This window comes from Uloborus diversus, chromosome 1, assembly GCF_026930045.1.
Source record: "Uloborus diversus isolate 005 chromosome 1, Udiv.v.3.1, whole genome shotgun sequence".
Classification (NCBI taxonomy): domain Eukaryota; kingdom Metazoa; phylum Arthropoda; class Arachnida; order Araneae; family Uloboridae; genus Uloborus; species Uloborus diversus.
The window spans coordinates 254,448,209-254,472,771 of NC_072731.1; the positions used below are offsets into that span (position 1 = coordinate 254,448,209).

General features: G+C 31.7%; 1 protein-coding gene across 1 annotated transcript; it reads right to left on the reverse strand.

Moving 5' to 3' along the window:
• Window positions 1-412: 412 nt before the first annotated feature.
• LOC129220129 (endonuclease/exonuclease/phosphatase family domain-containing protein 1-like) lies at window positions 413-23,150 on the reverse strand. Its single transcript, XM_054854476.1, has 7 exons — window positions 22,210-23,150; window positions 20,185-20,236; window positions 17,776-17,892; window positions 12,820-12,951; window positions 11,935-12,040; window positions 6,789-6,914; window positions 413-762 (listed from the first exon to the last, which is right to left on the reverse strand). Exons 1-7 carry the CDS (start codon window positions 23,148-23,150, stop codon window positions 413-415), a joined length of 1,824 nt encoding a protein of 607 aa, XP_054710451.1.
• Window positions 23,151-24,563: the final 1,413 nt, after the last annotated feature.

Consider the following 24,563-nt stretch of genomic DNA (forward strand, 5'->3'; position numbering starts at 1 on the left):
CACGCGCTTGGAAAAAAAATCCAAGACTTCCAGAGTTTCAATTAAGCCATCATATACTACCAGAATATGTACATTGCTATTTAAAAAAACAATAGTTACCTAGTTTTATTCTTTATTACTTATGAAGTGCATTCAATAAGGTCACTTTTATTCACAAATGTTTCCATTTTTTTGATAACTACCTGTATTTGGAGTCTTTGTAGGGCCTTTTGTGCAGCAATTGATAGGTCTGTTACCATGGAATTGCCCGTTTATCAACAAGAAAATTAAATTAAAGTTTTAAGTCACATAAATGCAATTTTCTACATGAATTTCAATTTAATTCGGTTATTTCAACAAACATTAAATATTTTTTTGTAAAGCTAATAGATCTGTTAGTGCTTCTATATATATGTGTACATATAAATTAGTTTCAGAGGCAACCATTTTCTTTACCAAGGACTTTTGTTTTCTCACATGTCACATGTTGTCGATGGTTATACCTCCACGTCCAGGTACGATCCCAAAAGCCCTTACACTTTTCTTTGTTTTTGTCACTTAAAGTACTAATATTTTCATTGATAGCATCAGCAATTACATCCGGTCCGAGAACTGGAATTTTACTGATGCCGTTTGAAAGAGGTAAAGAACTGACACCGTTAGAATCTTCTTCCGTGAAAACCTCAGCCCAAACAGGGCAATGCTTGCTCACTGAACCACCCCACTTCCATCCGTTGGGTATAGCTAAATGACTAAGACCATTCAAAACAACACCGCTCCGGCCTAAAAAATAAAAAGGCACATGTATTAAACCAAAACATAATTTTAAAAACATTTTTATGGGACTCTCATTGTAAAAATGTAGAAATGTATACCAAGGTGTATTTATCTTTTTGCACTGACAATATTTGAACTGATGTAAGACAATTTTGCAATGAAATTGTATCAATATATGTTAGTGTTACAAGAAATCCACCTAAAATAAAAGTGAATGAAGAAGAGCAAGAAAAACGGCTAAAGCAGATATGTATTTTGGAGCAACAAAGACTCTTTCTTCAACACACATAATTGGAGCAATGCGACAAAATTTTTGCAACCACAAAAAAGACAAATACATGTGATTTATATCAAAAGTCTTACGAGCTTTGGCTGTGAGCTGTAAGTTCGATAGGTTCTTTATAAGGCTTGAGGGGATTGGGGAGGGCAATACATTTGTCTTGAACCAGCAATTGGAAAGGAGAATCTCTACATAATATAAAATGAAGTCCCCAAAAAGCGTCTGTGTGTTTGAACTCGCAAAACTAGAGAACTACCCGGCCGATTGCGCTGTAATTTTCAGTTTGTTCCTTTAAGTCCTGAAAAGGTTTGTAGACCAGTTCGAATAAAATTCGATGAATAGTTCTTTTTTATTCCAATTTACGTCCAATTTTCACATAAATTCCCGAATATCGGGGTGAAAAATTACTTGCAATTATTAATATTATATATCGTTGGAAAGGGAAGAATTTTCCGCGTTCTACGCAATTTGTTCCAACGCTCTAACTTAATTGCAACAGGAGTTATTGAAGTTTTTAGCTCGAATTTTTTTAGGCTTAGCTGAAATTTAGTCACTACTTTCTTCAATAAATAAATCAATAAAAAGTGAAGGAATTGTCCCACAGCTTTCTTTTTGACGCCATTGGAAAAAGCGACCTTTTTTACTCCAGGTCTAACTCGACCTATGGTCGAGCTTTTATCTCGACCTTAAATAAGCTTTTATTTCGAAAGGAAAAAAGTTACAAGCCTTTTTAAATCAAGTCTAAGAAATCTCGATTCTATTCCAATGTGAAGCATTTTCTTTCGCATTTTAATTCCTTAAACTTACTTTATTTTGTGTTTTCATGGCTACGCATTTTAAATCCATCTTTCTCGATTTAATTTCTTAAAAGTATTTTAATATCTGTCGTCATTGTTTGGAAGGCAAATCATGATGTTTTTTTTAAATTTATTTTTTAAGCCTGATTGTTGAATATTGACACAATTTGTATTTTCAAGATGAACCGGGCAAAGCTGGGCAACACAGCTAGTAACTAATAAAATTGATCATTTGAAATATACAGGTGAGGCCTGAAGGCATTCCGAAAAGAAAGGTTCAGAAAATTTCTGCACACAGCTCAGGTTGTTCTCATGTGAAATTCCTCTTTCAGTTCCTTTTCGATTTTTTGATGAATTAGCCGATTTTTACTTTTATAGTTTATACTCTGTAATTCTTATTGAGTTTTAAAACAATCTAAAAGAATTTAACACAGCAATCTGGAAGAAAATTTGATATATTTTCAACTAAGGATGAACCAATAAGCAAATTGGTCAATTACCAAGTAATGAGCTGTTGGTAACTGGACGATAAATCAGCAGAATAAATTAATGATCATGATGATTTTTTAGTAATAGAATTTCTCTACCATTTTTTTTTCCAGAATAACATTTCATTCAATTTCTGTGAGCCTATTTTTCTATTAATAGTTATAAAGTTACATTATGCAAACTAGATACGAAAAATCAAATATTTAGTTAATTGATTGTAGTCAGAAGAGGCTTTTAACTCAGCAGCTACTTTTTGGGTTATTAGTAACCACAAAATCCAAGACTTTTATTCAGTACTAGAGGACCCAACAGATGTTGTTCTGCTAAAAACTTTGTAATTTGAAAAGTTAAAAAATTTCAGTATCAAGTGTTTGAACTGTTTTGTTGAAAAAAATAAGTAAACAGAAAATGTTTTAAGCTGCTTGGTGTCAGAATGCGCATATTTATTACAACTTGATTTATCTAATGACCACTGAGCAGTTGTTTCATTAACCATTTTTTCTTTCATACTTGATGGTTTGTTCCTTCACCCAAGGTTCAAGATAAAAAGCGTCCTGAGATATTAAGCGTAAAAAACTAACTACCATCTAGAACAAAAGGGAAATCCAGCTGCAACATCCCCCATATGAAAAAGAAAAAAACAATCGAAAGAATAACGTTTAAAAAATGATAAAGGTAAAAACAGTGCTCTGAATAAGTGGAAATCACTCTTCCATCCCCCTCCTCCCGATGTAAAATAAACGCATTCTTTAACTAAAATGACTAAAATCTCTTTAAAAATGAAAAACATTTCTTTGCCGTTTGAAATATTTCGCCAAATAAACAAAAATACAATAAATTACATTAACAGTAGCTTTAAAATGTAAACAAATGATCACGCAACTCTATTGTTTATAGCCCAAGTCACCACGTTACTGTAATCCAGTCGATCAGTGAGCAAAGCCAAATCCGACCGATTAGTGGTCCGATCTTTTGAACGAAAAACTTTTTAAACTTTATATATTGCCTAATTTGTTCTTTTCACCAAAGATAAAGATCTTCCACTGCATTGATCTTTTGTGTACAGAACTACCCTGTTGTAATTTATCTGAACGAAAATAAATTTTGTTTCGTCTTTAAATTCCATCATCTTTTCCTTTAATTTGATAATCCTTATAGTATTTGAGCCGAGAAACAAGTGTTGCTAGGTACGGTACTTTCTGATCATTTGGTTAGGAAAACCTAGAGCACCGATCTGGTCACATGATTCAACTACGACGACAAAACACACGTTTTGAGTGAACCTTCCAGTACTTAACTTTGAATATATATTGGGACCTAAAATCGTTGCTTTTAAGAAATGAAGGCTTCACTCTCTCTCTCTCTCTATGTTTTATCTATTCTCAATTGACATATCACAATAGGAAATTTCATTACAAAAAGCAGAGCTGGCTTTCTTATTGTCCTTTGGCAACAAATTAAATATTTATTTCAGTTCTCATTCAACAATAGGTTAAAATAAATATTAACCATTTGGGAGACATAACCATCCAATGTTTAAATTAATTAATTAACAAAAACGTTTCTGACTCGATCCATCGCGCTTCGAAACCATGTTCGCCACAACTTAATTGCACACAAAAAATTTGATCAAAATTGGTCCAGCCGTTTAAAAACCTTATGGTGGCAAAAGTCCACGCAGAAGAATTTTAAATATTAAGATGAAAATTATAAGGTAACCCTAAAACACCAAGCTGAAGGTAGGGCATAGAGAAAAGTAATGACACGTGAAGAATGCTGCAACATTGAAAATAGACATATTTATTCAAAACAGAAAAATTAAAAAAACAAAACAAGTTTGTAATCTATATTCCAGGAACGTCATTAGAGTATTCTCAAAATAGCATCTTTCAAAAACACTCAAACCACATCCCCCCTCCCCCTCAGTTTTATCTTAAGTATGATTTATTTTTTTAATGTTTCTTAGACACCAATAGTGAACTTTTCTTGTATTTAAGTTTTTGAAGGTTTTATTTCTTAAGAATCCAAAATTGCTGTTTTTGTTTTGGACCAGATCTTAGTTTAATTGGTACATACTAATTTCTTAGCTTTTTTTTCTACCAATATAGGTACATTTTTGCATTTAAGTAAGGTATTTAAGATTTTTTCAATTTAATATGCATAAAACTAGTCATTTAAAAGTAAGTATTTTAGTTATAAGCATATCTGAACATAATATCTTGACCCTTTTTACTCAAAATTATTATTAAGGATTGAAAATAAAACATAAGCTAAATTTGGTCAACGATAAATAAAAAAATGCAGCAATAGAATAGTTCTACTTATTTATTTTTGTTGTTCTTCAGACAAACTTTTTATAAGCAATTCGTCAGTTATCGATTTTTTAGTTTTAATATTGCTTGAATTGGTAAGTTGTCCAGATACCTTCAAATTGATTATATTGTAAAAAAATAAGTGTTTAATTATTGTTGAATATACACTCATGTTTGTGAAAATTGCAACACCTAGAAAGAATTATGCAAAAGAATCGAAATTTACAGGAAATATATAGCAGGATAAGATATGCAAATGATTAGAATTAGAGAGACATCACAAATGCGTGAAACGAGAAATGCCCTCGGAACTGCGGCATAGACTCTGTATACAAAGAGCTGTAAAAGTTTTTAGTATGCAGTGTTTGATCTTCTGCTCATGGTAGATGTTTCTCTAGTACTCAATGTGGCTCACCCAAAACGCTGAACATCATACGAACAAGTAACGAAGTTTGAATGGAGCCACATGAAGGTGACTTTACGTATAGAGAAATTAGTGCCCACGCGGGGCATAATGCCAAAACTGTGATGTGTATTTGTGAAAAATGGACAGAGGACGATGAAATTAGTCGAAGGGCTCGCACCAGCCCATGCAACTGAACTATGTAACAGAATTATCGACAACTCATTCGCTTAGCTGGGATGGAACTTTAAAATAACAGAATTTAAAAAAAAAAAAACAAAAATACTAAGCACTTTTCATAGTGCACTCAAATAAACAAAATAACTTCTCTGGATCAGATAGGACAATTTAGGTGTTCTTGTAGTTTTCAATTATTCCAAGAAAATGACATCTCAAACGAAGGAAACTGCGGCTCAATCTTATCATTATCTAGCTTTCAATCATAAATTTGAGTGTTGAAACATGCATATTTTTCTGGGAAAATTTATTTGAAATGACTTGAGCCTCACCTTTCTTCCTTTGAGGTGTCATTTTCTTAGAATAATTGAAAAATACAAGAATACTTAAATTGTCCTTTTGATCAGAGAAGTTATTTTGTTCTTTTGAGTGCACTATGAAAAGTGTTTAGTATTTTTTCTTTAATTCTGTTATTTTAAAGTATTTCGTTTTCAACAAAACTTTTATTGGGGTTCAAAATATAAATTTTAACAATATTAAGAATCAATTTTATTTTTTAGCCTTAAATTGTACCTTAAGAATCAACAAATCATTTAGTGAAATTCCGAAGCCTCTAAGTGATCTAGTTGCTGAGATATATACAAAAGAATGGTTCACAACATACAAGTTACATGATAAAGAACCCAACATGTCTCAACTTAGCCTCGTTATCGATTATTGGCATAGATGAGGATAAAAACCCTAAGAAAGCAACAAAAGCTTGGTGTTAAACAGCGAATAAATTTCATGCTTGCTCCAGAGAAGCCTTACCATTAATATTACTGTGTAAGGCAACAGAACTTGTAACAATGGGTTAGGGACTATTTTAAAAAAGCAGGGAACTGCTCTTAAAAAACTGGAAACAACGTCGCCAGTTTTACTGTTGCAGTACCTATGTTTGCTTAAAACATAAAATTTCATTGATATAAAAACAAAATAAAAGCCACAACTAAAAAATAATGTAACAGCGAAATCAAACCTTTTGCCAAAAGCGTGATCGCAAAAGTGAACCCTCTTGGTGCAACAGATTTAAAACCAGACGCTTTTTAAAATAAAAGTGTTCATTGCATTTAATTTTCCTTCTTCTTATAACTTTTAAATTCAAAATTGGTGGCAAAATGCTCCCTTTTTTTTTAAAATAAGCGGGTTTTTTATTTTCCCCCAATTTATCTCGTAAAATAGATGGGGGGGGGTTGCTTTATACGCGAGCATATACAGTAGTTACTTACAATTACCTACCATATGAAAGGACCTTAGGTAAGCAACGTTACATTGCCTTATTAAAAGTCGAAGTCACAAAAAACCCGTAGATCATGAGACTCTTACTATGTACCAATCACTAAATGAACCTAACAATCACTGAGCCACAGTAGAGTGAAAATAATTGGCAATCCTTATTGCTCCACAAATGAAAATAAGGATAATTTCTTCTTTGATCAATGCTATTCAAATTTTCACTGTATACATTTCTAAGCAATGCTTTAATCTTTTACGATACAATTTTTCCAAATAATTCTAGCAAAATGAAAACTTACCAGAATATATTTTTCTAACATTTAAACTTGACCAAATGTGACTTTCTTCCTGCCAGTTTTCATTATCTGAAGAAGATTCTACAGGAACTAACTGAGTATATCCTTGACCACACAAAACTTCAAAAACTACAAAAGAAATCACAATATCAGTCAAGCCCAGGACATAAAAATTTAAAAGCCATTTTTTTTTCAATTTAGTCTTATTGGTAGAAATTTGATTAAAAACCTAGATATAAAATTATCAAAGATTTGAGAATGGGGTTAGATCAATCTTCTTTAATCATTTAAGGACCATGAGACATAGTGTCCCCAAAGTTCAAAATTTGTTTAATCCATTATTGAACACAAATAATTTATAAATTTTATTTTCCCACAAGAACAGAATTATTGTTTAAATAACATACTGAAACTTCTTTGAAGACATTTCAAATGAAACAAACACATATTCATTCATACTGCCATGCTTCTACTCTTTCATTCACGATTACTTTTTAACTGCCTATTATAGGGGAGAGTGGGGCAAGATGGCTATGCTAAAAATTTTTGTTGTTTATTAATTTATTTTTTAGGATAATAAAATTAATTTTGCATGAGCTGTTAGAGTAGTCTTTAGTTGTTGTTTTTTTTTCACCATCAACCTAACCCTATAATTTTTCAAATAAAATAAATGAAGAATATTTTTATTTTTTCATAACCTTAACAAATTGCCATCTTGCCTTAGTACTGGGGCAAGATGACAACACTGAAAAAGGTTGAACATATTTTATCTTTTGAACATATTACATAGTTTAAAAAATAATAACTGTGTTTTTTCATCTTACAAAGTATCAAATTAAGCGTAATGCTTAGGCAACGTAATGTGGAAGTGTTTACTCATGCAGCTAACAATAGTCACAAATACAAAGGCCATTTTCATATTTTGAACATTCCTCATTCCACCACCCTTGGCATTGCAGCACTGGATACATTCTTCTGTTGGGGAGGGGGGGGGGGTCACAATATTCCTCTTTAAAAGCAGAACTTGTAAAGAGAAAATCTTGTCATCTTGCCCCGGGTTTTTGGCCCGTCATCGTACGCTGGACTGCCTGTTTGAAGGGATTCATCTTCATTGCCATAAAGGAAGGCGACTAATTATCATCTTGCCCCGGGTTTTTGGCCCATCATTGTACGCTGGACTGCCTGTTTGAAGGGATTCATCTTCATTGCCATAAAGGAAGGCGACTAATTGTCATCTTGCCCCGGGTTTTTGGCCCATCATTGTACGCTGGATTGCCTGTTTGAAGGGATTCATCTTCATTGCCATAAAAGAAGGTGACTGATTGATGTTTATTCATGGTAATAGGCAGCATATAGACTAAATGACTCATAAATACTAAAGAGAAACAATCTATCATGCCTGTATCTATAGCAGAGCTTATTAACACATGCATAAAAGTTCTGACCTGGCAGCGGTAAACAATCAAAGCTTCAAAGCGAATAAAAAAATGGCTATTTCAGTGACTCTACACTGTTGCTGAACGACCAGCCAATAGGAGTGGTAGTAGTATCCATTTGATGCTGCTTCCTAGTAGAAAATGGTGAAATTAAGACATTCGTCAACTTGCCCGGATAGTCATATTGCCCCGGTCTTCCCTATGTATAAGTAAAGTAAAACCCTGCTAATGCTGACACTAAAGAGACGATTTTTTTTGTCCACAATAGAGGGGTGTCCGCAGGACAGGGGTTTAATAATGTTATTTGCCTTGGAATTGAGGAATTAAAAATTGTCCGCATAAGAGAGGTGTTGGTTAGGAGGGGTTTTATTGTAATTGTATTAACTATCCAAATATTTCTGAATAGTTAATCAAAATTGTATTCTAGCTTAATCAAATATTGAAAATTGCTGCAAAAAGAATTGCATCTTTTATGCTCCACCCCGGGAGCAGAATTTTTGTAAGAGTATTCGACATTAGATTAATCGCAAAATGTGTAAGAATAAGATGCTAATCTAAAAAGGTGCAGGAACATTCTACCAGTGGATTTTCCCCGGGACCAAGGAAATACAGGAAAAAACTTTGCTGCTTAAATTTAAGAATTTTTTTTCTTCAAAAATTTTAGTTACTTTCCACCCCAACTAAGAAAAAGTTGGCAGTCTTTCTCATGCATGTAAGACATAACTCGCAGTGTCACAATGTTTCTGCTACCACATACTCTATGCAGACATGTATCATAATTTATAAATTCTAACCAACCACTTTTCACAAGATTTGACACATATTATTAGTGTAGCCATTTTAAAAATTTTGCGCATAAAAATTTTCCAAACTCTACCACAAAGCTCATGGTCCTCAAAAGGGTCAGGTATTACTGTTTAAGGAAATACAACAAAAGTTTAGCAAATAATTTACAATCAAATGATTCTGAATTGAACTCTGTCTAAATATGTACTAAAATAAGTGAGGATCTCACAATAAAAAACTTGCAGGCCACAGTTAAACTTCATCAAGGCAAACATTTTCATCCTTCTTTTTAACATTAGATATTTTTAGACTCTGATAGTAGGATATTCTCTCTACTGAAGATTGTCAAGTTTCCTTAAAATTACATTGTACTGAGATAAAAACTGAATGTTACTACCAAAACAGTTACGAGATATTTTATGAGATCTTTGAAGAAAAAATTAAATCTCCACAAATGAATATACAAACTTTTATCATGAAAATAAATGCAGACAAAATGAGCATCGTGATCATAGGCCACAGGTTAACCAATAGGTATAACGACGACTTCTTGATCATCTTTACACTAGCAAAATTTGATGCCACAGAAATGATGAAAATGGGACATTGCGAATTATTGCAGGTGACACCAACATCAGATTCATGTGCACTCATTTCTCACAGTAAAATGTAAAGACTTTAAAAATTATTAAGTCCAACAATAAATAAATTGTAAAATGCTTATTTGACTAAATAATCTAGTTCAGAACCTTTGTTCAAAAAGGAAAATTTCGAAAAAATATTCATAGAAATATACACTTGATTGTGAGATATTTCTTGCTTAAAATTTCTACAACCCCTGCAAGGCAAACATACTTGGTCAAAATATGTAAATAGTAGCTTCAGTAAGTTAAATTCACAGCATCAATGCTATCATTTTTCCCATTCTCATCTTTTGGAACAATTGACACATTTTTTATAACAATTGAGAGTTATTCATTCAAGTAAATGATTTATTTACCATTTAAGTATATGATTGGTTCAAAAAAAAGAATCATGCCTATGTAGCAGATATTAAGAGATTTTAAGGTTAAATTTACTTTAAAAAAAGGAAAAGCTTTAAAATTATAAGATCCACATTTATTCTAGCAAACAAATGTTCACTTTCGATGTTATACTGGTTAAGTAAGTTTTATCCTACATGACATGTAAACACTTTGTCCAAATAAGTAATAATTCAAAATGTTCAAGCAATAAAATCATCAAAATTCTTCATAAATAACTTCAAAGTCAAAACAGAACCTTATCTTCAGTATACAATGTATAATAGTTAAAGTGAATTTCTACTCACCAGTGTGTCCTGGTGGCAAAATGAAATCGCCAATAAGAAAAACATTTTTCTTTCCTGTAACCAAAATTCAATAGCGAAATTAAAGATACAATTTATTGAAAAAAAAAATGTAATTTGCTATAAATATGACAAAAAAAAAAGCTTTTAAATTTTTTGCACAAATAACAAGCATTCATATTCCACTTCATACACAATCTTTGCATAATGCTTAAGAATACAAAATGGAAAAATAAAAACACATTTCAGACAAAATATAATAATATGTTTATGATAAATAGTCTACTAAATTGATGATATTTGCCCTGATTCTAGTAAATGGTAAAAAAAAAAATAAAAAAAAAACCTCCGAATATTTCTTGGCAATTTTTTATTCAATTCATTTTGCTCAGCTATTACATGAGTTATCATGTTTTAAACAAGTTGGTAGGAAAAAAGATCCAAAACTTAATAGATTTCTTTTACTGTCACTTTCAACTTTGATTTTAGGAAGTTACTATATATGGGCAAACAGTGCCAAGACATTGTGCTAAGACAATATTAAAGGATTTATTTCCTAAATACTAAAAATTGATTTTAACATCAAATGTAGGTTTTAGATTCTAAAGAAGTTATCAGTTAAAAACAATATAGTGTAGGATTACAAAAAAAAAAAAGAGTAAAATTTTAAAACTTGTTCCTATTGATTACTCCCTAACTTGTATCATGTTTTTTTTTTTTTTCATTTGTGGATTCAACAATGCATGCCGGAAAGGGCTGAAACTTTGTAGGATACCACAAACTGAAACATTAAAAAAAAAAAAAAACTATCAACATGAGGATGAGTCACTAATGCTTGTGTTGCACAAAATAACCCTGTTGAGTTAATATTCTGAGGAATTCCTTATTTTCCTCTTCAACCTAGTAAAGTAGTTGCCCTTCACAACTTTCACAACAACAGCACTTTTTGAGATCAGCGAGCTCTGAGTTAGGGCAGATAAAGACAAAAGCACTCAAAAATGCAGCATCAGCTTTTTTGCTCTGTTCATCACATAACTAAAGAAAATATTGAGACAGGAAGTTTTTTTTTCTTCTGTTTTCAGAACTAGCAAACAGCCTGCATTGAGTGAGCATAACAAAGGCAGCCATTTTTCATTTGTCGACATATACATTTCCATAGTAAACTGTAGCATGAATATTTTACTGAAACTTTGCAGCATTAGTTTTTGAAGTGAAGTTAGTTCATGAAGCATTTTTAGAGCATATACTTTTAGCAAAGCAACAAGAAGATGCAAATGTTTCTAGTTGTTAAGTATGGACTTTTACTCCAGTTTGTTCTAAAGAAGCTTTGAAATTTTGATGAAACAAATTACTTTAAAAGGACATGACAATCTGCACTTTAAGATTGATTAGATAAATGCCAACTTAGGTATCTCAGACAAAAAATCAACATTTAATAATGCCCTCCTCCTTCCAAAATCTTTTCAGTGACACTCATGCAAAAAAATATAAATGCATAAACTTACAAAAATTAGGTTTTTCATGAAATTAAAAAAAAAAAAAAAAATTCAAACTATAAAGTATGATTTATGAATTAAACACGATAAATAAATTACTGTACCTTGGATCCTTTCCTTCAACTGTTCCAAGAGTGAGGGCAGTAACTTAGCCACACAGCTTTCGGAAATTAAACTGAATGTTACAACAACAAAATCCATGTTTTTGATCTGGAAATACAATAACAGATTGATTGTACATTTCAAGGATTGTAATAGCTTGAGTTTAAAACTTGCTAATATACAGTAGGCGCCGCTTAATGTGATCACGGTTAATGTTATCATTCGCTTATTGTTATCAGAACCATGAAGTCCCGGAACACTTGTATGTTAACATGTGTTTAAAAAGTCAGATATTGTAATCAAAGAACAAACATTTCTCAGTCAATAATTTTCAAGTGGCTAAAAAATCGTGACAAAATTGAAAACAAAGTGAAGCTAAATTAAAATTTAAACAACAAGCAAAACCCTGCTACTTTGAAAATGTGGTTTACGAATGTCAGGAAAAAGGATGCGCAAGTAAAAGGTCATATTTAATTTCACCTGTTACTATGTGTTTAAACATATCACATTTTAATTTTTCCTTTTATGATTCAGAGACTTCTATTCTGCTAATTTAGTTAATTTATAATTTAAAACTGCATTTAGTTGAGTCATTGTAATTTTAATTTACGGTTGCAAAAATCAATGCTTCTTAGTTGAAAGAAATCATCATCTTATGTGTCCTGGATTCATTTCGGTTACTGTTATCAGTCGGTTATTGTTATCAAATTATATTTGTCCCAAAGTGATCATATTAAGCGGCGCCTACAGTAGTTAAGAAAATAAAGTTAGAATCTTTCAAAAAAATTGAATGGGACAAAGAAAATGAACAGAAAACTTAACAGCTCCAAAATAAGTATTTTTTAAAACGATCACTATCCTAAATTCATACATAATAAGTGACTTACTTTGAAATAACCAAGGAAAGGTTGACATTTGATTGTGACACCCATCATTTTCTCCTTAGGTATGTATAACACAGACGAATCTTGCAACTGCAGTCCTCGACTTGTATCATACAAAAAGCCATTTACAAAGGACTAAATAAGAAGAAAAAAAAACATTTAAACTTGCAAATAAGCACTATTTTGTTTCTGTGAAAAATCACATAATTACTAAACCAGATGTTGATACATTAGATCCTCCCCCCGAAAAAAAAAAAAACGTAACATATTGACTTTATATTATCTATTAGGTCCAAGAGAACTAAAGCTGATTTAAACCAATAAGAAACAACTCAGTAAACCACAAGACCAGTTAAGGGGTCTATCGCTGTTAGTGATGTAAAATACCCGGGTATATATTTTTAGGGGTAAATACCCAGGGTATATAAACCGGGTAAATACCCAAAATGGGTAAATACCCGGGTATTTATTTCAAAAATTTATATTCAACTAAAATACTTTTCTGTATGTATTCCATTATGTATATATACAACCAACCATATACAAAACAATAAATTTTTGCCCAAAAATTGTATTTTGATCACATATTTAAAGAATTATTGTGTGAAACAGCTTAGCAATCTAATATGATATTCACATTAAATGTGTTGGATATGCCTAACCAATGTTGATAGCCAAATTTCAGATATAAAAAGCCATTCTACAAAAAGTAAAAAGCTTAAGCGGTTACAAAAAAAAGCAAACATCAATTTTTTAAGGTACTAGTCTTTTATAACCCAGTAATATGTCCCTGCATGACATCAAAATGTAACGAAATGTCACTCAATTTATTATTACTATTTATTTACCTATATCTTATGCAGAAATTTCATCCACACTTAGTTCAATTGCTCAGGTGTATTCTGTATCACATACACACATAATATACATAAACATTTAAAATTTTTAATCTTTTATTTTAGGGTTTATGCTAAAAAAAAGAAAATAGTCACCTTTTAATACTACCTAATTTTTTTTTTCAAAATGCGCAGTTACTAGGGGATTTACCCTGCCTTCGGATAAATACCCAAAAAAATATTTCCCTTCCCACTCTACAGGGGAGCAAATGTAAATGCGCAAGGCAGCATAATAGAATATTTTGCTTTTTTTTTTTTGCTTATTAATGTGAAAACTGTTTCTATATTTTCCATGTTATCACTTAAATAAATAACACCATAGTCTTAATAACTTCTCAGTTTATTCTTCCAAACATCCCTCATGCTTCCTTTTTTTTTCATTTTGGATATGACTAACCTAGATTGTGATTTTGAATCCTGAAGTTCATAATGAATTGCTTATACTTCTCCAATTATGACATTGAAAAGAAAGATTCTTTGGTTCACGATATGTTTCTTTCATGATTTCATCAAGTCTTTCAATAAAAAATATTATAAACTGTGTACTACATATGTATATATCAATTTTACCAATTATTTCATATTTAGATTTAAATAAAAAAAATCCCATTCACTTTTTTGCATTTTTTGTAAAATACCCAATTTTTGGGTATTTACCCAGGTCTTGGGTAAATACCCGGGTAAATACCCAAAAAATATTTACCTACCCGCTGGGTATTTACTCGATCCACATCACTAATCGCTGTCAAATTAAAGTATTTCATACTTATATTTTCAACATTTTTTATACTTACAGTAATTCTGTGCATTTATATTTAGGTAATTTTTTTAACATAAATTTATATAGAAGAAGATGAGGCATGTTAAACTACATTTTCTGTTAAATGAATCGGTCACTGTCTGTAGATCTGCATATCGTCATGCATGCTGTTTTGGAGGACCAATTACTTTTTCTTAAAAAGTAGGATAGCTAACACTATTATAAGTAGAGATGCAACAAATATTCTGTTAGCATTTGATATGCTGCATATTTGGCAGGCAAACTTAATATTTGGTTCAGTCAAATAGTTTGATATTCGGCTACCGAACAGTTAACAAATTTAAATATTTGACAATTTTTAAACAAACACAGTATATTATACAACAAAGGAAATTTATATTAGCACTATAGTACAAAATGAATTTCATTGTTACTTATGAACAATGGTAGGTTATTCTAAGCCTATTTTAAAGCTAGCTTCTAATAAAAATTGAGTTTTTCTTCCTTAATATAAAAGTTTTGTAAGACATCATATGGAGTATGCTGCTCAGTTTTGGTCTCCTTATCTGAAGAAAGATATTTCTGTAGTGGAAACGGTTCAATTAAGGACTGCAAGGCCAGTTAGGAGACTTTCAGATTAAGATTATACCAGACGTAAAAGGCTTTCTGGAGCAAAGGAGAGTCAGAAAAGTCATGATTCAGTTGCTTAAATTTTTCAAAATGAAAGATGTTAAGGGGTTAAATTTTTGAACGGAATGCAGGATGATGGGTCACTGTTTCAAGCTGTATAAATCTCAGATTAACCTGGAATTTAGAAAAATTATTACTTTAGTAGAGTAGTGGGCCCTTGGAACAACTAAACCAGAAATGGCTGTAATGAGTAAGGGGGTAGATAGCTTTAAGAGGGCATTGATTTTCCATTGGGGACAAGTAAAATAACTAAGACCAGCTTAGCTGGGCCCAGTGCCTGTTAATGGTCATCACATTTGCACTTCTATTTGCAGAGCCTGTTTACTGAATAGGTGCACTAGGACGTGGCCTAGAGCCCTTGATATTTAGTGTCCCCAAAATGGCTGAAATTTCTTCAGGGTTTATTCTATGGCTAAGATTGTATCAGCCAATGGCTAAAGTTATACAGTTTGAATTCAGGGGGGCCCCCAAAAAAGTATTTAGTCTATAGCCCTTTGATTTCTTAATTAGGCTCTGTGTTTGAGTAGGGGCCTTTGAGTATTGTTATATTCAAAGTAACTTTAATGATACAGAAAACACTCAGATGTGGAATTAACAGGTACTATTATCAACTGTTCCATTATTAAAGGGACTAAATTAGAAAATCACTTGAATAAACTGTAATATTATTTTCAGCCCAACTATGGTTTTTATAAATGCAACATTGTAAAATAACATGTTACCATGATTATCAGCCTGCAAATTATAGGTCAGGAAATAAATTATCAAGTTGTGTTGAACTGTAGATATAATTAAATTAAATTAGCCATTTACTTTATTAATTTGCTGTTTGCCTCAGAAATGATTTACTTTATTTTTCATTTCCTTTAAATTGACAACTATACTTAATGTAGATGTCAATAAACTTAGGACACTAAATAGAAATGGAAATGTGTTTACAATTCATAAAAGACACATAATAGACGAGTGTTTTCAATTTTACATTGGCATAGTATAAAAATACCAGGGTTAGCAAAGCTTTGGGCACTTGGGTAAAAAACATGGTAATTACCCTGGTTTTTAATTTTCTAAAACCCTTGTGTCCATAACTGTCCGAAAACATCTAAAACTATTTTTAGAGAAACTGTATTTTGTGAGAAAATATTGAAAACAGAATAAAATGTGTCAAAGTAATGTTGTAAATTGAATATTTATTCAATGTGAACATTCAATAACTTACATAAACAGCTGCTTCTAATCTACTCACATAATACTTGAATTCCATACTAGAAATTTCAATTTGTAAGCGTGAGGTTTTTTATCTTCATAATAGTAACTAAATTTTTCGACATTTATGCATGTGTGCAAATGGAAATGCTTAAAACATAGTGCAATGATTGACTTAAATGCAAAAAATAACAATTTTCAGATTGATGGAAAAACCTATTTGAGAATCTTTTACAGCTTTGTGTAGATACTATTATCGATACTATGGTGCCATTTTTTGATCTAAAGCTAAGTTACCTCCAAACTACTTTAGGAAATTGTGAATAGTTCGTTTCCAAAAATTGTCAAGCTGCTACAGTTTTTGTTTGTTGTAGTAATAGAAAAAATATAACTTAAAAAACAAAATAGGACAAGTTTTAAAATATAGGTGCCAAGTACATTTATTTAATCATCAATTTATTGCTTTAATCTATGATTTAAAAAAAAATTTTTGTTAAAACATCATGAAAAACCTATTATATACAGAAAATATTAAAAATAATTAAGCTTTTTTTTGCACCTAAATATTACACATTGAATAACATTCTTTTGAGTTACATACTGAAATTAGTTGTCTTGGTAGTGTTGTGAATTTCTTTTCATAACATTACCAACTCTTACAAAAGGAAGTTTTTGTGCAATAGAGTTATTTTTAAGTAAAATTAAGTAAGTACTATGGTTTTTTTAAGTAACATTTCAGAGATAAATATTATTAAAAACTCATTAATTAAAATTATTAATATTCTTATTTGTGAATTACAAATATTGCAGTAAATACGAAGTGATTAGATTAGACCCTTTTAGCTTTAGCATACTTTTGGACAGTTTAAGAGACTTTCGGACACTTTTAGAAAGTTTTGGATGATAAAAAACATCTGTTGTCCTAAACCAATTTCAAATGTCCAAAACACAACCCTGACAAATGCAATAATCATTACAGTTAAAAAGGTTTAAGCAAGTATTGATTATTTGGCCTAATATTTGGTTAGAATTTTTACCAAATATTCAGTATTTGGCAAAATATGGTATACTCGGGGCATCTCTAGTTATATAAGTATTTAGTATAAAATTTCCTACAAAAAATGGCAAAGGTAAATATGGTAAAACTAATTCTACATAGTTGTTTTAAAATTAAACAGAAATGCAACAGAAAAATCATTGAATATTTTCAGAAATGTTTTGGTACATTATTTCCAATAAGTTTCTATTTTTGCCAGTTTGAGAGCAAATAGCATAAAAAAAAATCAAAAGATAAAATTTTAACAGATTTAAAAAGTTGAATAGAAACATTAAATGAACTTTGAAACTCACTTCAGGTAGATCTTGCAAGAAGTTCAATATAACAAAACATGTAAATTAGTGAATTACCTTCTGATGAGAGTTGTCTGTATCAACATGTGAAGAAACTAAGCTATGCCATTTACCACGATCTCCCTTCCAGCTTTTAACGGGATATAATTTTGGTTCATTGAGCTCAGATGCAATCTAAAAAGATAAATAGATTTATAAAATTGAGAATATAATGAACCCAATTCAAAAAAATCATAATATACACTATATTTTACATGATGTAAATTTTATACAAGTTGAAGCTTATAATATAAAACAGTTGTCAGTATTTTAACCATATGGTAAAATTAACAACGCACGCATGTTTTAAAGTATAAAATTCTTCCTCCACATCAATAAAAATATTATCAAAAAGAGAACATTAGAGTAGATTTTCTTTCTAGGTATCAGTAGAATAATTACACAAATTTAAATGGAAGAAGGGAGAAAAACTTTACAGAAGAAAAACCGCAGATGTTTGACTTTTATTGCAGTGAAATTTAGTGATAATAACAATAATTCTTCACAAAACATTTCCCATTGCAACTTCAAGTCTAGAGTTCAATCCCCCTTCTAATATTAATGATAATAAAAAAAAGCTGTCTCAAAGCTGGCCGATCATCTGTGAAAAAAATTCCACCATAAGGAGCCATACTTTGCGATATATTAAAATAAATCTGCTGATGAATTTGAAGGGGGAAAAGTTATTTAGTGTTCATTTCTGGAGGAATGAGGGGGAGGGGTTGGTTATGCACAAGTACTTCTGAAACTGCTGCTTGCAAAATTTAATATAATGAGACAGTCAGAGAAAATAAAGCATCAGAGCAAGTTTACAATGAATATAAAACTACATTAAATTTAAATACTTAGTTTTTTTTAAAAATCTGTTTCAGGAGTAAAAATTGACTCTTCTTTCTAGAAATGTATTAATCAGATATCTCGGTGTCACATAATTTTGTGTTACAGCAAATATGGAAAAAACTAAAACGAACTTATTTGTTTTTTTCCATATTTTTCATTGAAATTTCCATTAATATTGAAAATTCAGCAATTTAGGAAAAACAGTGATGAATAAACAAAAAATATGCATGTCAAACAAAAATAGCAAAATAAACCATGTTTGTGACAAATTATTTTTATCTTCCCCTGCTCACTTAGTCACAGAATTTTATTAAAGACAGAAATCCACCAAAAGAAAATTTTCACCACTGTGACTGGAGCATGGTTGAAGTTCAGAGCCCATGAGAGCAGGGGCGGATTCAGGGGAGGGTGAAAGAGTCAGCTGACCCCCCTGTGACAAGAATTTTTATAATACTATTATCAAACTTCAAATTTTTGGATCCAAAAAAAAAAAATAGTACATGGAATCAATGTAAAAAATTTTTTTTTTTTTTTTTGCTTCTTTCTGTAAATTTCGCTTTATAATTCAAAGAATTTACTGGGTTCATTTACTAAGTAATTACCACTTGAGTTTTTTGTTAATTTTCATAAGAACAATCATCTCTAATGAGATTAACGTTTTTTCAGAGCACTCTTCCACCTCAAACCTTGCATGTGTGGACTGTAAAATGTGTATGTAAATGCATCCAAGTATTTTATAGCTTTAAGTTTTAATCTCTTGTATAAAAAGCTTAAGGTAACGTCACCAGCCTGTCTGTCTAAGGAAATATGACTTTTTAGGAAAATTTGAGGGAATATGATCCATGACACAGGTTGCGCCACTGAAAAAATGAGGGGGGGGGGTTTCGAAAAGGGTTTTGATTCCATTGGGGGGGGGGGGGTCCATGCATATGAGGGATGTACCATTGCTCTCGGGGAGAGGGGCACTCATGCCTTACAGATAAATTTCTACAGAAGAGGCTTCACACGCTGAGCACTGAAACTTGACCCCCCTTTCAAAAATTTCTGGATCCGCCTCTACATGAGAGGCCATGCCAGCCTAGTCGGAAATTAGGGGCCCAGCCCTTGAGAAGGTCTGGCTCAGAATTGTAGTACAAAAAGTTTAATAAATTTTATAGGGGGAAGGGGCCTGGAAGCCAATCCAACAAGGGGTGTGCTTGGCTCTCAGCGACCCTGTTGAAGTTATTCCTTCCTATTTAAGTTCTGAACATTGAACCTCATTTTTACAGGAATGAAAAATACAGATGTTATCTTGATAAAATGACATCTTGTAGAAAATATTTTTCAAACTTTTTGGGAACCCTATTCTAAGTGAATGTAGTATATATCTTTTGGGTTTTGTATTAACGGAATATTGTAGGAAAAACTATATTTGAAATGCAAATTAACTTTTGTGAAAAAATTTAAATTGGAAATGAAAAAATGCTTAGAAGTTATGGTTTAATGATACTGATTAACAATCTAATTCAAAGTACATTTGTTGAAATTTGTTTAAGACAGAATTTTATTTCAAATTTTATTTATTTATTAGGAAAATTATTTTATTACCAAAGACAATGCTTCTCTGGAGGCAACTTCTTGCACAGCAATTAAACTAAAACTGAAATGAATTAAAAACATTTTTATAAGTATGAGGTTCAAAATTTATTTATGAACTGAAAATGAAAGGTGAAGAAATATTTGTGGTAGCTACTAGTACAGTTAAAAACATTGAGAAGAGATAAAATGGAGGGAGTGATGACTTTCATTCATGAAACCAAGACCCCAAGTCACCAGATAGATTTTAAAACAAAGCTTTGGAAGAAATCAGGTTTCCTTCGCTTGTTTCACACAAAACAAGCCAACCATTCGTTGTTGTCGAGTCACGTGACTTGGGGTCTATGGGTTAGCTTTTGCTAAGCCAATGATTGGACTTGCTCCCTCCATTTTAATTCCTGCCCTATGGTTAAAACTGTTCCAATGATTGGCAATATTGAAAATGAAAAAAATTCATCAAAAAGTAAAAATAAACTGCATTTAAATTAGTTTCAGATACATAATGTAGCATGTTGAATAAAAACATGATTAATTTCATAATGTTTGTTATGGTTGATTGAAAATAAAAAAGCTGGTTTTTAGATCCGTTTCACCGCGGGTGATCCTACTGAAATCAAAATCCTTGATTACAAAAATGCACATTTAAAACTAGAAATAAATTATTATTTAACAAAAATCAAGTCAGTTTACAAACTATAATAAAATTTTGCTTCATTTAAACCACTAATAATCAGGTAAAATGAGAAATGAGGGAATTTTCCGAGTGTCCACATTAATTTGGCAATCCACTTTACAAGCATGTAAGGAGTTTTATGAACCTCCAGGAGAAAATTCTGGCTGTAGTGGTACATAAGAACTCAACTGACCAACAACCAGGGTTCGAAAATATCATGATCTTTTCGAAAATATCCAATATTTTGTATATCAGATATTGTGATACATATCCAATATTTTCAACCAGCTTAAACTAAGATCTTCAAAATCGTAAATACATCCTCAAATCACTCTTTACTTACTTATACTGTTATTACAATATCGTCGCCTGAGAGTAACAGTAAGATATCTTAATGTTATTTCAGGGATTAGATATCTTACTGTTGCTCTGAGGCAACGATATGTAGACTTAAAATTAAGGTTTTTTTTATCAATTTTAATGGTGCTAATTTAGCATTAGCTGTTTTATTCATTTTTCTTCTGTTAGCTACTTTTACAGTGTATGATTCAGAAATAAAAAATATGCATTAGTCAGTACACAGTCATAAGACTTCTTTTTTTTCTGATCAATGTTTAATATTTAATTAGGTACTTTAAATATGAATTAAAACTGTTACATTACTAATAATTTTATAAATATAAAATAAAGACAGAACATTCTATTACTTTGTCACATTAATAATGTATTAATACATCATAAAAATATAGTACAGGGAAAACTGTGAAAGTTGACCATTTATGGTGCAGTTACATAAGATCCAATTCTGTGCCTGAAAATAGCAGTCAACTTAGACAGGTGGTCAACTTAACAGGTTTTACAGTACATAACTTTTTGGTTATTTTTAATAAAAAACGAACAATGGCGCTATGATTAATTTAATTTTTGCATTGAAAATACCGTAATTGAAAAAATAAATATCGAAACTATAAAAATATCATATTTTCAAAATAAATATCGGATATATATCGACTGATACTATACCGATGCTTCACTTGCCAAATCAATTAACTCCATAAAACAAAAAGTTGAGAAAAATGATGGCCCTCGTGTTGCATTTTCTGCCATCACAGGATCAGAAATGTATTGAACCGAAAGTTTAATAGGATAAATTCTCATTCTAAGCATTGGTTAAGCACTATTAAAGCAGAAATTAGGATTTTTTTTTTTTAAAGTGGAGTTAATCGATGTGTCAACTGAGGCATCCATATATTGGCGAACCCTACCAGCAACAGATCTAGACATCATGGATGAGTCATGTTTAGCAAATTAAATATGCTAACGGTTTATAAATACAATAAATATATAAATATAAAAGAACTGACCCATTTTCTAATATAGTCCTGGCCATAACTTCTTGTACTCCAGGATTTTTGGCTTTTTCAATAACAAAATCTTGAAGATTCCAAGATGCCAGCCTAAACACTTGCCTGCCTAGATAATTATTGCTAAAAACTTCACTTACAGGAGGCCGTGTAATAAGAGAAGAGACTAGTTCATAAAAGTCTTTTGTACTAGGATCATATGAGCGTAACTTTTCTAATCCACTAGGTGCAGAATTAGTCCTACAATGTCCAATAGCACGTCTACCGTATAAACAGTTTTGAGACATTTTATTATGCACAGATGAGCTATTTATAACATTTGAAGATGAGTCTACTGTTAAATACATTTTTACAATCGCCAATCTATCGGGAGGAAGTCCTTTGACTTTCGACAGTTCGTCTATACTCTTAAAGGGTCCTTTACGTTCCCTGTAATGCACTATGTTAGCTGCCATTTCCTGAGTCATACGTGTCACACTCATTAACTGAAAGACATTTGCACTATTTACATTCACAAGTTTTGAAGGCGAAGGTTTGACATTAGTTTCGTTAGTCTGCAAAGACTCTAAAGACTGCGTAAGAGAGGAACTACGGCTACTGTTGTTGATTTTGCGACGTCCGACCGTGATTTCGGTTCGGAACTGCTCCAGTCTGTTAGCACCGACGCCGGAAACTAAAGCCAAGTCTTCAACCCGTTTGAAGCCACCAATCCTCTGGCGGTACTCCACGATGTTTTCGGCAGTCACTCGGTTTATTCCAGGCAGTGTCATCAGCTGTTCTTCTGTCGCAGTGTTGATGTTGATCAAATCCCACTTCATATCAGAATCTAAGACATGGAATGTGGCACTTAAATTACCGTTTCTGGAGCGATAAAAGCGTTTGGTTGATCCTTCGTGCATCATAGATGACTTATGATGTGGGACGCTGATGCACTGCCCCATGATCCGAAGGCTTTTGCTCAAGTTATGTGCCGACAAATGTTCTCATTTTTTCTTTCTGAAACCAAAAAAAAAAATCATACTTAGCATATGTATGACAACCAATAATGTAATGTGAACGTAAGCTGCTTAATCGGAACTGATGTGATATACCCCACCCTTGACGACTTTTTCCTGTTGGCGCCAAGAAAGCGTCACCAAGAAAACGATGTATGACGACATATGTCATACATCGTTCTTAGCGATGCTTTTTTAGCGCCAACAGGAAAAAATCAGATAAAAAACATGATCAAAGCACTTCAGAACACAATATATATAAAAACAAAATAAAAGCACAGCAAAAAACATCACGAATATATGCTTCAAAAATGTACAGGGCCGGGGTTTTTTGTAAACATATGAAATAAATTATTGTATTAATTACAAGTCGAAATTAATGCATTAATTTTTTTTCATCATTTCTCCGGGATACGAGCCCTCGGTCTCATAGTACTTTCGTAATGAGACTTCGACTCGCCGGCCCTGCCTCGGTCTCATTACGAAAGTACTATGAGACCTCTGGCTCGCCAATTATCCCTCCGACTGTTAATATACATTACAGTCGGAGTATGGTCACAGTTATGTATATTTTCATGGAGGCACACAAGGGTGGCTCCTTCCGTTCAGTGTACAATAATGACACAGTTTTAAGTGTGAAATATGCACCATTATTGTGCAGATTTATTAATAAAATTCAGCATTTTTAAGAGTACAACCGAAAGAACTTTCAATTGTTAACATAAAATTCAGTACCTAATGGAGGCACGTTAATAGAATGTCTAAATAATTCGTGGCATCGATAAGAATTAACTTTTAGAACAAAATAACCGTACTATTTCTGTAAAATTAATTTACATACAGTAAAAATAAAGTTAAAAACTACAAGAACCCCTCAAGGATTTGTAAAAACAAAGAATTTTGGAAGTGAGAGGTTTTTTTTGAATTCTAAAATAAAGAACTTACCTTTTTATATGGTATAAATATTCACACTCAGTCTAAAACAATACATCATATGACAATGGCACATTACAGATACACACCACGTTGGAGTTAACTTTTAATTAACCTTCAAGTTTGAAGAAACTGACATTTTCTAATGTTTTTACTTCAAAACACAACTACTGAATTTAAACTAACACAAAATAAGCATTCCTGTAAGGTATATTGCACGAAACAACACCACGTATCTCTCCTGCGTGAAACTCAAACAACCCAAGTAAACAAGTTTGAACAGATCTGTAAGATTGCCTTCGAGTTGCTAAACACAGGTTAGTTTGGCCAGGGATGCCATGCATAAAAAATTATCGCCTCATTGGCGAGAAAAATATTTTAATTTTGTGCAAAAAAATCGAATGTCGCCAAATGGGGGGGGGGGTA